This window comes from Notechis scutatus, chromosome Z, assembly GCF_049901735.1.
Source record: "Notechis scutatus isolate UNSWTSFEM ecotype Mainland chromosome Z, rNotScu1.2, whole genome shotgun sequence".
Taxonomy (NCBI): Eukaryota; Metazoa; Chordata; class Lepidosauria; order Squamata; family Elapidae; genus Notechis; species Notechis scutatus.
Window position 1 is genome coordinate 23,266,032 of NC_142025.1, and position 17,217 is coordinate 23,283,248.

At 46.5% G+C, this 17,217-nt stretch overlaps 1 protein-coding gene across 2 annotated transcripts in view; it reads left to right on the forward strand.

The window, feature by feature from the left end:
- Positions 1-380: 380 nt before the first annotated feature.
- The window catches only part of STT3B (STT3 oligosaccharyltransferase complex catalytic subunit B), a 93,254-nt gene continuing 76,417 nt past the window's right edge, over positions 381-17,217 (forward strand). For both annotated transcript variants that reach the window (XM_026681340.2, XM_026681341.2), the window contains exon 1: positions 381-900. In XM_026681340.2, the coding sequence (XP_026537125.1) occupies positions 617-900 (284 nt within the window). In that variant the 5' untranslated portion in view covers positions 381-616. The remainder of the gene's footprint in view (positions 901-17,217) is intronic.

Here is a 17,217-nt window from a genome sequence, read left to right on the forward strand (position 1 = left end):
TAATTGGCTATCGTTTTGTCCTTTTGAAGTACCTGTCGCTCTCTGACAGGTTAATAGGATGATCTTGACGAAAACGGGAGGAGAAGGCTCATCGCCGGCTCCTCCCAATTGAGCGTAAGCGATCGCTCGGGCCTTAAGCCTCAATTAACCGTTTTAGCTTCTTCCCCGCCTTCTTTTCTCAGGCGCCGCCCAATGACTGTCTACGGTCCCGCGCTTTATTTCTCCTCCCATTTCGTTTTCTTTGACCTACTCCAACGCAATCTTGAGCCAATTCATTTTTACGCGGAAGCAACTTTTGTCTGGCTCTCCTCTTATTCTCATATCCACGCCTTATTCCCCCCCTCTCTCGCGCTGCTTCAGTCTCGTGCCCGTTCTCTGGCGCCACATTGGGATGTTGGCGGCGGCTGCCGCAACCGGCGATAGTTCCTGGGTCCCTCAACAAGAGGTGGCGGCAGGGAAGTGCTTCCCCCTCCAGTGAAAAGAGCGCGGAAGAAGACAGTGATTTCATCCGCTTCCTCCGTCTTTTTTTGCGAAGTGTGCTGAGGGAACGAGGCGGATTCTGCTCCTCCTTTGCTGCGCGTTAGGCGGAGAAAAAGCGAGGAGCCCGGGGACCAACATGGCGGAACACTCAGCCCCTGATCAGAAGCACAAGTCCACTGCCGCTATCTCGTCATCTTCAAATTCCCAAGCGCTGGCAAACAGTCGAGGTGGTTCATTGGCGGCTACCGGTCCTGGTGCCCCCGCGGGAGGCGGCGGCCTGTCGGGGGGCCTTTCGCAACCGGCAGGCTGGCAGTCGCTGCTTTCCTTCACGATTCTTTTCCTGGCTTGGCTGGCTGGTTTCAGTTCCAGGCTCTTCGCCGTCATCCGTTTCGAGAGCATCATACACGAGTTCGACCCCTGGTAAGAATTAGAGACGTCTGAAACGGTCTCCGGTGCTGCTCCATGCGGCGGTGGACGACCAAGCGACCGCAGTTAAACTGAGGAATAGGGAAGCGGGTTAAGGAGCTGCGTCTGCTCCTTGAGAAGATGGGGGAAACCGAGATAAAATAAGACTTTAAAATGCAAATGAGGAAAAATTATTGGTAGTGCAAATGGAAGGAGGGCAGGGAGGGAGAGGTGGCATGTGGGAAAGATCATACGGAGTTTTTGAGGGTGCCAGGTTGTATGGTGGAAAAGCCAACAAATGTTATGGTTGAGATAGGTATTTTAACCGTAAAGATTGTCTTGTGACTGTGCCAAAACACGCGAAACAATCATGTCTAAGCTTACGATTTGAAAACGTTCTGGTGTTGGACCAAGAGACACCAATCATTTTCATTTGTTCATGGGTAAAACTTGTGCAGCTTTGCTGTAATCCTCGCTGCGGCATTTGCGTTTCTGTATGGAAGAGAGACCGGAATAGAGCAAAGGAGCAGTAGTTAAAAAGCATTGGACGCTGAAGGAGCTTTTGCAATAAACTATCCGGAGATGAGGAGAGGAACCAGTGGGGGCATACTGTGTACAAATAGACCCTGTCATATATGAGATTTAGTAGTTAAGGACTCTATTATCAAATTTCTAAAGCAATTGGATAATGAAACTGTTGGGCTTTTAACTTTATGCTTCACCAACCAGCATATTGTAATAGTAATTATATTGCAGTGAATTAAAGAAAATGAGTAGGACTTTCATTTTAAATAGATGCATATTTTTTATTGGCACTTATTTTTGTGATCACGTAGTCCTTTATATGTAACTGAATTTAAAGTTACAATTTCCATTTTATGAAGTATGATTTTGCATGCCTGTATGGCAAATATAGAAAAATATAGAAAATATTACCTTGATGCACAAAGAGGGAAATATTTTGCCTTATCTGCAAGTGAAGAATAGGTGAACATGATGTAACTTGCTGAGATAACTAAATTAACTTCTATAATAAGAGAAAAGGCAATATTTACCTTTACAGCTAACTGGAAACGTGAAACGTAAAAAATGAATTTATGATTAAATGTTTTGATGAATAGACGGAATAGATTATAGAAAGGTATGTTGTAACCATAGAGTAAGAGGTAAATTTACAATTGGCCTTATAACTGCCATAAAGAAAATTGGAAACTATATTTTTTCTTTTCTATTTATCTTTTATCTTTCTGCAGTTAGCTTTCTTTGATTTATTTTCTATTTCTTACTTTATATTAATTTGTTCTTTCTTATTTTAAAAAAATCTTTAATAAAATTTGATTTATTATACATCAGATCTTGGCCAGAGTAGAATACACCAATTTGATGTAACTTCTTCCAGTAATTGTTATATATGGGGGTACTATTCTGCATTATTTGCCCTAGACATTTTCTTGACACAGAGCAGAATCCAATTATTGTGATGAGCTGCAAGTTTGTAGGATTATTTTTGATCAATAAGTTCCTGTGTTTCTGATTCTGTACTTTAATTATCAAACTGGAGATAGTTGCACCATTTCCATATCTTGCCTCTATAATAGATTGCATCATCTATTTTATATTGCATTTTTCACCTGCCATATGGATTGTACTTATTAGGGCAGGCTGAATTTGAAGTATTAAACAGATTGCAGCATTTTTGTACATACATATAAAGATGTACTGTTAACTTACATTTTACAAAAACTGTAATAATAGAGAAGTTAAAATTCATTCTATTCTGCTGTTTTTTTGATCCAAAATCCTTAAACTTTGTATTGAGATGGAAATCAATGCTTTGCTCTTGGGATTATTCCAGTTAGATCGGTGTGAAAAATGGCCTGTAGAAAAATATTTCTGAAAATAGGTGTAGTGTTAGAACAATTGACTGAGGTGAAAAATCATTTATTACCATTCTATTCGGACAGATCATGCTGCAGCAAACAAACTTCCATTTTACTATTATACTGTTACATAATAAAGTAGACAATAATTTCCTTTGTTTAATTTGGCATTTGAATTGAAGGGCAGTTAACCTTACATTTTATGAAGCTGTTAATCAGAGTTTTCACTGTTAAACAGTTGTGTAATTGCTTTATTAATTTTCAGAAAATACTTTATAAATCTGTAATACTCAAGTAACCATGTCAAAGTAAACATGTCAAATAGTTCCCTGAGTACTGAGGATCACAGGCAGGAAAGATAGTACTGGATGAATTAAAAGATACATATCATTCCACTAATTTATTTCCAAATAATTCAATACCCCCTTTTTCCCCTCCCAGCTTCTGCTTCTGTTGGAAGCATTGACGTTTGGGGGTTATTTCTCAACATACTAAAATAATTAGAGATACGAACATTTTAATTCTGGATTGTATGAGGGAAAACTTAGCATTTTTAAAGTGATATTTGACAAAACATTAATACATTACATTATTATGTAATCAAATATATTTTACAGTATTTTAATGGTCAAGAACAATTGGAAACACAAGATTATACAGAGCGTAACTACAGAGATAAAACAAATTACATTTCAAAGCAGGAACAGTTACAAAGAAGCTGCCTGCTTTTTGCTTTAAAATTCTTCACATACAAGACAAATAATTAGATGTTCATCATAGAAAATAAAAAGATCCTTCAGAAATCATATATAATTTACAACGCAGCTTAGAGAATCAGCATATTGCCCCCAACAAACTGGGTCCTCATTTTACCACCCTCAGAAGGAGGGAAGGCTGAGTCAACCTTGAACCTATGAGACTCAAACTGCTGGCAGTCAGCAGAATTAGCCTGTGATACTGCATTCTAACCACTGCTCTTATAATATCCTTTTTTACAACCCCGTAATCCCTTAATTTGGAGTAGAGTCGGGGCAACTGGATGGAGCTGTGCATTTATTGACTGGATACCCTTCCTGATGCCACATGGAGTTTGCAGCAGATTTTTTTTTTTTTTTTGCACCTTAGAAGAGAAACATCTGCTTCTACCTAGGATTGAACACTCAACATCCCGAATGGGAGGTGAGAGTCTTCATCATTAGGTCACCAAGCTGCATAATATAATACAATGCAATATCAAATCCAGTCTGACTATGCAACAAACCATAATAATATAATAGGCATGCTAATCATTTGGTATGACATGCCCATAAGATACTTGGTCAGATATAATGTGAAAATATTTAAACTAGGATGGCCACTTTTAGCTTCACTGGGTATCTTTGAACAAGCCACACTCTTATTTTCAGCAATGGTTTGATAAATAATGGTTTATTGAAAGTACATGATGGATTGGCATAGTACCTTAAACATAAATCATAGCTCACATAGAATGATAGCTAGATTAAGAGTTCACACACTACTTGATTTGTAACATCTGAGAAAAATGCAATGTAAAAATTTGAATTTGATTCCAAAATATTTCTGTACTTCAATTTTGTGTAAAAGTTCTCCAGTACTGCAGTCTTAAACGTAGAGAGATTTTAAGATTTAAAAAAAATATTTCTTTAACTACTTTTCCCTGTAATCATTTTAGATTTAATTAAAGACTGAATCCGTGCAGCTTGTCAAATGAAGGCATTCTATGAGTCATTTAAGAATTTGGGGTGCCAGATACTGCCAAGCTCCTGAGTCATATGATTGGCTACTTTCTTGGTTAACCAGTGTAAACTTTGATATTATATTGCTGACATTAATTGGAATCATCTCATAATACAGTCAGCAGACCAGTTCTGCTAAGGAAAACATGATTTTCATAGGTGTTAGGGATGTTTACATCAAGAAATAAATTTATCAATAGTTAGCCATAACAATTAAGGCAGTGGTGTCAAACTCAATTTCATTGAGGGCCACATCAGGGTTGTGCTTGACCTCAGGGGCTGGGGTAGGTGTGGCTAGTTTGACATCACCTGTGTTGGGAGCTCCTGTGGTGGCCCGAGAACTCTGCTAGTGAAAATTGGCTCCTGAGCTCCACCTTTTTTTGCCACAATACCCTCCTGCAGCCCTCTGCCAGTGAAAATGGAGTTAAGGACAACCCCCCCCCCGCTTCATTTTCACTGGCAGAGAGCTGCAGGAAGCTGTTGGGGCTGAAAACGGAGCCTGGGAGGGGTGTGTATGGCCCTCCCAAGCTCTGTTTTTGCTAGCAGAGGCACTGTGGGCCGGTTCTCTTCTGTTTCCAGGTCACCCCCATGGGCCAGATCTAAGAACCCTGTGGGCTGCATCTGGCCCATAGACCTTGAGTTTGACACCCCTGAGTTAAGGTATCTGTCAATGGATTCTTTTCAGTATACAATTGAATCTTAAGTAGAGATAGAACATTAGCAGTGGGAAGATAGTCAAATTTCCTAATACAGGAAACCTGAGATACTAGAAGAGCATCTCTTTTTCATCCCATTGTCCATATCTAAGAAAGCAATAGGTTGTTCAGTATTGTTTCAACAGCTAAAGAGTAGCATATTCATAAATATTTTGGTCTTAAATCTTTTAAAATGTTTTATTATATCAACTTTAGGAAAAATCACAATGGAAAAAGAATGGAATATTAATAAAGTAATTAGCTTTTAGATTAGCAATTCACAATTCTTTTCAGATTAAGGATTGACTCTGTCACTTGCTAAAGGCCACTTTCCAAAAACATGGGCCAAAACATACCCAAATTTACTTTGATTTCATTTATTTTTTATAACATTGATTTAATATATTTAATTTCTTCTATATTTAACATTTTTTTGCCAAGTGTTAAATTAAAATGGCAGCTTGTTGAAAACTTTTGGATCTTTTCAGAACTACAATATTTTTGAAATCAGCATTTGGCCTAACAGGTCTGTGTATCTCCAATTCTCCTTAGAGCTGTTCGGATCGTCCAGAGAGTGGGTGGAGCTTCAGTCTCTGCTGTTGTAGGCTGAGCTTAATTTCTGAGGAACGCTCCTCCTTCCATCACGTGGCTTGCCATCGCGTTCTCCAGTTTATGCTCAGCCCTTGTGCAGAGTAGGCAGTTTTTGAATGTGCTCTTGGCCGTTTCAGGAAAGCCCTATTTGATTCGTATTTCTTCTTCACCAGGTTGTATTTATTTCATTTGATTGTTTTCTTCTCTTAGCCCTGTGCAGTTGGTCCTATTTAATTTCTAGAGTTCCCTGGGAGGTCCTCCCCACGGGGTGCCAGGGGGAAGGCTAGCAAATTTACAAACTGCCCCCCCCACCCTTCCTTATTGCCTTTCTGCCGCTTTAGTTCTGTTCGCTTTAAAACACTTTAAAACGTTCCGTTTCGCTCCGGTTCCCCCCCCCACCGAACTCTGTTTTTTTTATATCGTTTGAACGTTTGCTAGTTCCTTTCTGTTTGTCCTTCCCCTGGGGACCTTGGATTGCCCCTGGGGAGTCTCCTGGTCGCTGCAGAAGGGCCTCTGCAAGCTAAAGTAGTGGCAGCCGCCATTTTGAGCGCCGCTTCGTGGCCGGGCGCCATTTTGTTTTTCCGAGGCTTGTGTTCCTACTTATCTTTCCGATCGCTGCAGCGTGCCTATTTAAAGCAGCAGGACCGGCAGGCCTGCTGAGAAGACAAATTTGAGTTGTTTTCTGTTGGAGGCTTGTGTTCTTACCTCCGTTTGTTGGCTTCCCCCGCAGCCAGCCGTAGCGGCTGCGGTTTTCTTATCACCACTCCCGCCCGGTTCCGCCTGGGAAGGCAGTTTGGTACAGGCCCGGCTTTGCCCTTAAGGCCTCTGTCGTCCTCTGATCATCTTGATCAGCCCTTCTAATTCAAAAAAAAAAAAAAAAGAGAGAGAGAGAGAGAGAGATCTTAAAAATTTCTAAATCAGAGAAAAATTCAGAGACATGAGAAGGCTTAATTGCATAAGTTTGCAATAATAATAATAATAATAATAATAATAATAATAATAATAATAATAATAATAAGGAAATACAAGGAAATAACAACAAATAAGACAAACAGATTAATTATAAACGAATATTAAACGGGGGGGCGTAAAAGAATTTCCCAGGGCTCCCGGCCTTCGTTGTAGGTCGACCCCTAGGCGCGCCAACCGCCTCATATTTGATCCTTTATCTTCCTCAATTATCTAAAATGGCAGAAGGCAATTCTTCAAGAGGCCCTTCTTTAAAGGCCAAAGCTAAAACCCACCATCTGCGCAGTCAGGCTAAGGAGCCCACCAAAGCCTCCCAAAGGGACGCTCTAAGACGACACAAGGCGCTAGAAAAAGAAATAGACAAACGCACCAGACAGGCAGGCTCAGTGCCTCCAGCACCAGTCACTCCTTCTACCTCTACTCTACCCCCCCCTCCTGTAGCTTTTTCCTCCCTATCCAGGCACAGCTCGCCCTCTCAAGGGCACCAGGCCCCTGGAACACCAGCCAGGCGAACACCAGAGGCTACCTTCACACCCACAGCCGCCGGCCTGCACCAGGAGGAGCCTCTCATTCAGGCGGTTCCGGAGCAGCTGAGAGCCTGGATGGAGCTGGCTATCCGCCAAGGAATTGCGGAAGGACTCCAGCAGATGGCTAGGCCAGGGTTGCCTCCGCTGGCCACCGAATCCGTAAGATCATTCCCACTCATTCAGGAACCGTCTCAGGATCAGGTACCTCTTCAAGGGGGGGTTTCCTCAATCAGGGAGGACGAGGAGGAGGTGGAAGGGGACCTAGATTTGTGCAGGGAGGAGGAGGAGGAACAATTTGATTTGGGGTCCTTACAATACAACGAACCCCTTCCTGACTCAGAACCATCAGAGGCAGAGATGTCCGAGGACGAAGGCTCACCCCCGACCAACCCTCCTTTGTAGGGCTCTTCAAGCCCCAGCTATTCAAATCCCTCCTCTTCAAAGCCAGGAATATCTCGGGTCTAACTACTCAGAACCCCTCTGATCCCACTCCTCTAGTTCCGGAAGGACCAGAGGACTCCATGTTTAAACAGCCGGTGGTGGAGGCCGAGGTCATCCCAACCCCCCATTTTCTTGGATTTGGTGTCCAAGCAACTGGCCTCCTCAGCTGCCCCCTCGGCCCACAATAAAAGGTTCTTCAACCTTGACCCAGAGCTCTCCAACCTTCTGAGCACCCCGGAGGTTGATGAGCCCGTTGTGGGCCTGGCCTCTTCCTCCGCCCTCAGCAACCCCTTAGAGGCCCTGAGGCCGGAGGAGAAACGGTCGGAACTGGCCTTACGGCGAGCTCACCAGTCGGACGCATGGGCGATCAGGGCGGCCACGGCCGCTTCCTTCTTCATCAGGTCGTCCATTCGCTGGCTTCGCCAGCTTAAGCAACATGTCCCGACTTCCAATATCCGCGCCCATCAGGATATAGCCAAGATTACGGCCGTGGCGGAGTTCTCAGCAGACGCCACCTTTCACTCGGTAAAATTCTCCTCCTGCGCCATTTCCTCTCACGTCTCGGCCCGCCGCCTGCTCTGGCTAAGGCACTGGCAGGCAGATCTCAAGAATAAGGTGAAAATAGCCTCTGCCCCCCTCGTTGGAAATAAACTGTTCGGACCTTCCCTGGATCCTCTCCTAGTCGAAGGAAGAAACAAAAAGAAATTCCTCCCATCCCTCACCCGTAAGTCAGAACCTAGATCCCTGCAGCCCTTTCGGAGGGCTCCCTTTCGTCCCTATCCCCAACCCCCCTTTCCTCCCAGGTACCAAAGGCTCGGAACAGCCCCAGGACAGGTCCGACCCCTTTGATAGGCACAGGAGAGGTGGTAACTTCAAGAGGCCCTTTCGTGGCTCTGGCAGCAGGCCCTTCCGGCGCTCCAGATAAGCCATCTGACTTTACCAAGGTCCTGGCCGCTCTGGCTGCCCACCTCAGAACCATCCCGGTGCGACTCCACTGCTACCTGGATGATATCCTCATCCTATCCTCTTCCAGGGAACAAGCCGCCAGGGATACCCAAATTACCCTAACCGCCCTCCAGGAACACGGGTTCCTTATCAATTGGAAGAAAAGCCAATTGGCCCCTTCCACCAGGCTATCCCATCTGGGGACTATAATAGATACGGTCAAAGGGAGGGTGTTCATATCCCCGGAGAGAATACTCAGCATCCAACAATCAGTCAAACTCATCAGACGACTTAAGAGGGTCTCCCTCCTCGAACTAACCAAGTTGCTAGGTAAAATGATCTCTTGTATTTCCGTTATTCCCTGGGCCCGTTTCCACTCCAGATCCCTCCAGTGGTTCCTGCTCCCGTACCAAAGAGCCGGATCAAGCAACTCAAGGCGCAAGGTCAAGGTCCCGCCAAGGGTTCTCACCTCCCTCCTTTGGTGGAGCAAGGCGTCGATCAACAAGGGCTGCCTCCTCAAGGAGCCCCCAAGACTCACCGTCACCACAGACGCCAGTCTGTCCGGATGGGGCGCCCACCTACAGGCCCTTACAGCTCAGGGCAGATGGTCAGCGACAGAAAGGCTGTGCAATATAAACTGGTTAGAGCTTCGCGCCATCCACCTGGCCCTCCGCAGTTTCCTCCCTCAGGTACAAGGTTGCCACGTACTCATTCTCACCGACAACATAACAGCCAAAGCTCATGTCAACAGGCAGGGGGGCACTCAGTCATCAAGCCTAATGAGGGAGACCGAGCGCCTCTGTCGGTGGGCGGAGTCTTACCTCCTTTCACTCAGGGCAGACCACATTTCGGGTATCGACAACACCCGAGCAGACTGGTTGAGCAGGGCCACCATAGACCAGTCGGAGTGGCGCCTCCACCCAGCCCTGTTCAGGGAGGCAGCAGCAATATTCGGCCTGCCAGTAGTAGACCTGTTTGCCTCCCTCCTCAATGCCCAACTGCCAAGGTTCATTTCGAGATTCCCGTCCCTAGGGGCGGAGAACCACAACGCCCTTCGATGCCCGTGGCCCTCCGGCCTCCTTTACGCCTTCCCCCCTCTGGCGCTGGTGCCCAGAGTCCTTCAAAAGGTACTCCACGAGAGGGCGGAATTGCTTCTTGTAGCTCCCTATTGGCCCCGTCGCTCTTGATTCGCGGACCTCCGCAGCCTATCTGTAGCCCCTCCCTGGAGGATCCCAGCAGACAGGATCACCCTGTCTCAAGGCCCCCTTCTTCACCCGGACGCCCAATGGCTCCAACTAGCCATCTGGAGGTTGAGCGGGAACATCTGAAGAGGGAAAATTTCTCCTCCGAAGTCATTGACACCATCTTAGCAGCTAGACGTCCCTCCACCAGAAGGATTTATGACGCCACCTGGGCAATTTTCCGCAAATGGTGTGCCAATCTCCTCATTGACCCAACTGACCCATCTATTGCCCAAATTCTCGACTTTCTCCAAGAGGGCCTCAGCAAGGGACTGTCCCCCAACACCCTAAGGCGGCAGGTGGTAGCCTTATCCACCGTCATTTCCTGCGAGGGGGTCAGCTCCCTCTCTCACCATCCCCGCATCCGAGCCTTCCTGAAAGGGGCCACAAACTTACGGCCACCGTCCCTTCACTGGTATCCGACCTGGGACCTCAACAGAGTCCTGACTTCCCTCACTAAGCCACCCTTCGAACCCCTAAGAGAGGTCCCTCTCCAGTTCCTATCCTACAAAGTAGTGTTCCTGGTGGCTACTACATCAGCCCGTAGGATTTCAGAGATCGCTGCTCTGTCTGTTAGGAAAGACCTGTGCGTCTTCCATCCCGACCGGGTGGTCCTCCGACTTGACCCTTCCTTCTTACCCAAGATTAACTCGGTCTTCCACAGGGCTCAAGAACTTATCCTCCCTAATTTTTGCCCCAGGCCAACTCATGAAAGGGAGAGACTATGGCACACTTTAGACGTCAGACATGCCTTCCGGATCTATATTAAACGTACTCAGACCTTCCGTAAATCCTAGGCCCTGTTTATATCCTTTCAACCAAAGTCACAAGGGCTCAAGGTACCCTCAACCACCATAGGCCGTTGGATAAGGGCGTCCATTTCCAAAGCATACCAGGCCCAGGCCCTCCAAGTGCCCAGGGTTATCACGGCTCACTCCACCAGGAGTGCGGCAACTTCAGCCGCCTGGACTACCTAGGCCCCAATACTCGACATCTGCCGGGCAGCAACGTGGGCCTCCCCGTCGCCCTTCATTAGGCATTACAAAATCGACAGGTATGCCGCAGCGGAGGCTTCTTTTGGTAGAAGGGTCCTCCAGAGGGTACTCAGGGAACCCGAGAAGTCTACAGACCAGACGGTGTCCCCCCCATAGGACAGGCCCCAGCTTTGGTATGTCCCACTCTCTGGATGATCCGAACAGCTCTAAGGAGAATGGGCGTTGGTTCTTACCTGACACGCCATTTCTCTTGAGCTGTGAGGATCGTCCAGCCCCTCCCTTTTCATTTCACCATCTGGTGGGGTCTTGTTTCGGCCAATGCACTTTAAGTCTAGTAAGAGGAGAGCACGAATGCCTGTTTTCCTCTCGTCTTCACATAAACTGGGGAACGCGATGGCAAGCCACATGATGGAAGGAGGAGCGTTCCTCAGAAATTAAGCTCAGCCTACAACAGCAGAGACTGAAGCTCCACCCACTCTCTGGACAATCCTCACAGCTCAAGAGAAATGGCGTGTCAGGTAAGAACCAACGCCCATTACCTCCAAAGAGGGAACCTACTCAGGATTAATTCTATCTGTTTGAATTTTGATATTAAATAATATTGTTTGTATTTAGAATAAAAATAGTGTCATGCTTAAGTATCCAACTGAGATACAGATTTTAAAATTTTTCTTATCAAACTCAGTTTCTCCTAATAACTAACCAGGTTACACATAGCTGCAATTTGGAAAAAACAATAATCGTAATTTATTAAAAAAAATTCTGCTGAATTGTAGTTTCATTCCATACTACTCCTCCCCAGATAAAACAAAAAAAAGGAAAAGTTATAGGACCTAGATCACAATAAATAATTCCATGTTTAACTATTTTGATGGATAATGGGTGAGTTTGTCTTAATAATTTATACTGTAGAGATCAGTTTATACATATATAAACTATTTAAATAACACAATGCTCTTTCGTACAAAGAGTATTAGGTAGCTTCTAATTATTTTCAAAGTGAAAATGTTGAAAAGTTAACTATAATTAAGAGTTTTCTTTATAGTAGAAAATGAAATAAACTTGCAACTATAAACTTTTTTTTTTCATTTTCTTCCCCCAAAGCTAGATCTCTATACTTCTGATTTTGAATTTTGTCCTTAGTTTCTCTTTACATTCTCCAGCATGCTTATGGGGGAATCCACACATATGGTTGAATCTGCCTTTCTTCCCAGAGACTGAGTCATCAATCTTTGCCATGCCTCTTCCTGTTGGGCCAAGAAATCCTCTAGCCCCAGTCACGACTCAGTCTTGGCCCTACAGAGATGTGGCAAAGGTTGGCTCCAACAATTTCAGCAGAAAGCAGCATTTTAAAGTGTGGATTCTCCTAAAGGTTTGCAAAGCTTTAAAAATAGTGTAAACAGGCAGCAATTAGAACTGCCTGCCTGCCCTGTTTTTTCGCAGCTCCCCTGAACTACCAATTAAAAGCCTAACAGCCCAGGCAAACAGGGAAGAGCCCCAAAATGATCCCCCACCCCGGGAAGGGGTGTTTAAACTGCTATCGGCCCCAGTGCGCCATTTGCGCACCGAGGCTCGACCGGGTAACTCGGGGGTGGCTATTTGCACTATTAGAGCCTCACAGCTAATTTTCGGGGCTGCTGGTGGCCATTTTGACCATATGGAGAGTTATGCAGGCTATCCAGGAGACCTCCACTGTCACCGCCCAGGGTAGGAACCCAGGGTTGAAGAACTCCCCAGAAGGAGGAGGACTGAGTTTTTCTCTCCTCTTTGCACGATCTCGGCAGTAAGCACATGGCCGACCAAGCAGCAGCCAGCATGGAGCCCAAACATGCTAAATGGTCCAAGCAGAGCCCCAGAAAGGCCAAATCTGCGAGTAAAGAGGCTGCAAACAAGATAAAGGCAAAAGCTCTTTATTCCAGAAAGCCTACAAGAGCAGAAGAACAAAGGCAAAAGGCATTGGAAAAACAATTCTCTAGAGCTCAGAAGCAAGCAGAACAAGAGAGGTGTTCCCCCTCCCTTCCGCCAGAGCCTGGTTGTTGCCCCCCTCAGCAGTTATTAGCAAAGGAATTGCCTGCAGTTATAGGGGCTTGGTCACCAGAGGGCGATAGAGAGCAGGATTACATCCCATCTGCAGAGGAAATCCAAACAAAAGATTTCCATTTGATTGCATGATCCCTAGTCCTGCAGATTTACAGGTCAGAGACAGAACTAGAGTTCTTGAGGCCACATTTACTCCCACGATAGTGGGGCTTGGTTCAGCAGATAGATTGGCCCCAGAATTATCAGATGAGATCAAGAATCTGATTTCTCAGATTATTTCTCAGGGGTGGCCTCCACCCTGAGGGAGAGGAGCCATCCATCTTCTCTAAGATCTGATCCTCAAGCACTGCAGTCTGCAATACCAGACCGCAATGGAATCCCTTAAGCACCAGTGGACTGCTTCTCCAACCCACTCTGGTGGGTCTGATGAAGTAGGGTATCAGTGATAGAGGAGGAAGGTCGGGGAGAGTAAGGGTTCTCAGAAGATGAGGATTTATCTCCTGATCCATCCTTGTTAATGGGCCTATTCAGTCCAGGACTGTTTAAATCCCTACTCCATAAGGCTAGGACCACTGCCCAAATTGATCCCCAGCCTAATATCCTGGCTGCTTCACCTGAAAATCAGGGACCCAACAGCAGGTTTTTTTCCGAACCCACTATTCTGCAACAATCCCTTGCCCCAAGTTGGATGTGGTTCAGAGACAATGGATGCAGCCAGGATCCTTCCCCACTCTGGGGGTAACAATAAGGTTTTTTTCAATATGGCTCCTCACCTTACCGAGTCACTCCAACTGGACAACCCTTTGGCATCCTTGGTCTCACCCTCTGCGATTTCTGGCAACATAGCAGAGGCCCTTAAGACAAAGGATAAGAAGGCAGAGCAAAATTTCCACAGGACACACCAAGCCAACGCCTGGGTGGTCAAAGTAGCGGCAACCACCTCCTTTTTCACTAGGACATCCCTTCTCTGGCTTGACCAGTTATAGGCCAGGATTCTCTCAGAGGAAATCAGAATGCATCAGGACATCAATAAACTGGTAACAGCCAATTCTTCCCTGCATGCAGCCTGATTTTTTTTTTCAGGGGACTGGCATCCAGTATTACTTCTCATCGTCTGCTCTGGCTACAACATTGGCAAGTGGATGCTAGAACCAAATGGAAGGTGGACTCAGCCCCCTACACGGGGTCATCCTTATTTGGAGGATTTCTCTCTATATCCGTAGGCTGCCATTTCGTTCCTCGGAATCAGGTCAGGAATTCTCACTATCAGATTGACCTCCAGATAGATCGAGATTTCAAGATAGAAATAACCACAGTTCCAATTCAAATGGCCTTTTCATGGCACTTGAGGTCATCCCTTTTGTTGATCCAAATGACTGTCAGACCCCTCCCCCCATCAGCAGCTGACTGGGCGTATTTGCAGACCGATGGGAGACAATCCCATTGAATTCTTGGGTCCTAAAAAACATGCGATTCCATCTCACCCTGGATTTTCTATCCACTTCTCCGAGGACTTTCACCCATTGCCGAGCCTCCAAAACACTTGTAAAAAAAGAGGTCATGAACAAGGCACTCAGCACTTGTTGGACATCCAGGCCATCGAGCCAGTGTCAGAGGAGCAAGAGGGACCATGGGTTTTACTCCATTCTCTTCATAGTTCCGAAGGCCACGGGGAGGGGTGTGTGGAGAGCAATCCTAGATCTCAAAAAGCTGAACACTCATATAGAGTACAAGAGATTCAAAATGCAGTCTCTGCAGTCAATCTTGGAAGGCCTAAGGGGGGGGCGATCTCCTGATGTCCATCCATTTGATGGAGGCATACCTCCACATTTCTATCTATCCCTCCTATCAGAGGTTTCTCAGGTTCTATTACACAGGGAATGATTATCAATACAAAACCCTGCCATTTGGCCTATCATCGGCCCCCAGGACCTTCACAAAAGTGGTGGCAGCACTGGCTGCGCACCTCAGAACAATCCCGGTGCAGGTCCAGTACTATCTGGCCTATGTCCTTATCTAGTCCAGTTCCAGCCAACAAGCCTGGTCAAACCTGGCCTCCATAATCCGGGTTCTACAAGAACACGGTTTTTCCATCAAGTTCCAGAAAAGCCAGCTAGTCCCATCCACCCACTTACTACATTTAGGCATGGTGATAAATACCAATCTGTGCGAGGTTTACTTGTCCCAGGAGCGCCAGGACAGCATCAAATCCTTGGTCACCCAAATCACAGCGGAGCGAGTGGGTTCTTTAGCGGTGCTTTCTCAGCTCCTGGGAAAATTGATACCGTGCATCACTATAGTGCCCTGGGCCCGATTACATGCCAGATCCCTCCAATGGTTCCTCCTACCGTTCCAGAGGGCAGGCACCAGCACCTCCAACATCAAGGTTTGACTGAAGTCAGACGTCCTCAGGTTCCTCAGGTGGTGGGTTTCCCCAGCGATCACCAAGGAGCCCCTTTTCAAGGAACCCAATCACATAACAAGTCACTTCAGATATGAGTCTGTTAGAATGGGGAGCCCATATACAGTCCCAACTCACACAGGGACAATGGTCCCCAGCGGACCTTCAACACAACAAACTGGTTACAACTCAGTGCCATCCCTGTAGCTCTCAAACACTTCCAAAGCACAGTAGCCGGCCAATACATATTGATCCTAATGGACAATGTGGCGGCCAAAGCACATGTCAATCGCCAGGGAGGGGCTCACTCCAGATCCCTCATGACCAAAGCAGAGCAACTGGGAATCTGGGCAGAAGGTCACCTATTGTCCATCAAGGCAGAGTACATATCGGGGACATCACATGTACAGGCAGATTAACTGAGCAGAACCAGGATGGACAACTCCGAGTGGTGTCTCCACCCAGATCTCTTTCAGGAGATGTCTCAGAAATTCAGGAGGCCAGTACTTGACCTCTTTGCCACTCCAACAAACACCCAACTTCCCTGATTCTTCTCCAGATTCCAGGTGCGGAAGGGGTCAATGCCCTTCGCAGCTGCTGGCCCAAGGGTCTCCTTTACACCTTCCCTCCTCTTCCCCTCGTCCCGGGGATAATAAGGAAAGTGCTACTAGAACAGGCAGAAATCCTCCTCATAGCTCCCCATTGGCCCAGATGGTCATGGTACGCAGACCTAGTGAGCTTGTCAGTGTCCCATCCTTGGAGGATTCCTCAGGATAGGATCTCTCTCAGCCAGGCATTCTTGGAACACCTGGAGCCTCAGTGGGTCCACTTGACCGCCTAGCACTTGAGAGGAGGAACCTGAGGAAGGATAACTTTTCAAGAAAGGTGATCAGGACAATTCAAACCTCTAAGAGGCCCTCCATGAACCGAATGTATGATGCTACCTGGAAAGCATTCCATCACTGGTGTGCCAAAAATGACATGGATCCCACTGCAGCTTCTATTCTGCAGACTTTTTGCAGGAGGGACTCGACAAAGGTTTCTCTCCTAATACAGTGCGCAAACAGGTAGCCGCCCTGTCCACGGTGTTGCATTATGGAAAGCGGGACTCCCTAGCCAGGCATCCAGTAGTCCGCACCTTCATTAAAGGAGGTGTCAATCTCAAACCAACAATTCACAGGTATCTTTCCTGGAACCTGTCTACAGTATTACAAGCCCTTACCCAGGCACTGTTTGAACCTTTTCAATCTGTAAGCCTGCGCTACTTAACACTCAAAGTTGCCTTCTTAGTGCCATTACCTTGGCCAGGCACATATTGGAATTGGCAGCTCTTTCAGTCAGAGACCTCAGTCTGCACCTTCCACACAAATAGGGTAATTTTGCACCTTGACACCTTCATCCCTAAGATCATCTCCCGCTTCCATAGGGCTCAAGAAATTGTCCTTCCTGACTTCTGCCCCACTCCATCTCATGATATGGAGCACAGATGGCACAAACTGTAAGGAGGTACTTTGCAGATACATCAAAAGAACATCGACGTATCGCAAAACCGAAGCTCTGTTTGTCTCATTTCAGCCGTCTTCAATGGGTACCAAAGTCTCTTCCTCAACCATCGGCAGTTGGATCAGGGCTTGTATAGCCAAGGCCTACGAGACTCAGGCTCTTCTTGTACCCAGACGAGTAACTGCCCATTCAACTAGAAGTGCAGCTACCATAGTTGCCTGGGCGACACAAGCCTCACTTGAGGACATCTGCAGGGCGGCGACATGGTCCTCCCTGTCTCCTTTCGTAAGGCACTACAAACTGGACACATACGCCTCAGCAGAGGCGGCCTTCGGCAGAAGAGTGTT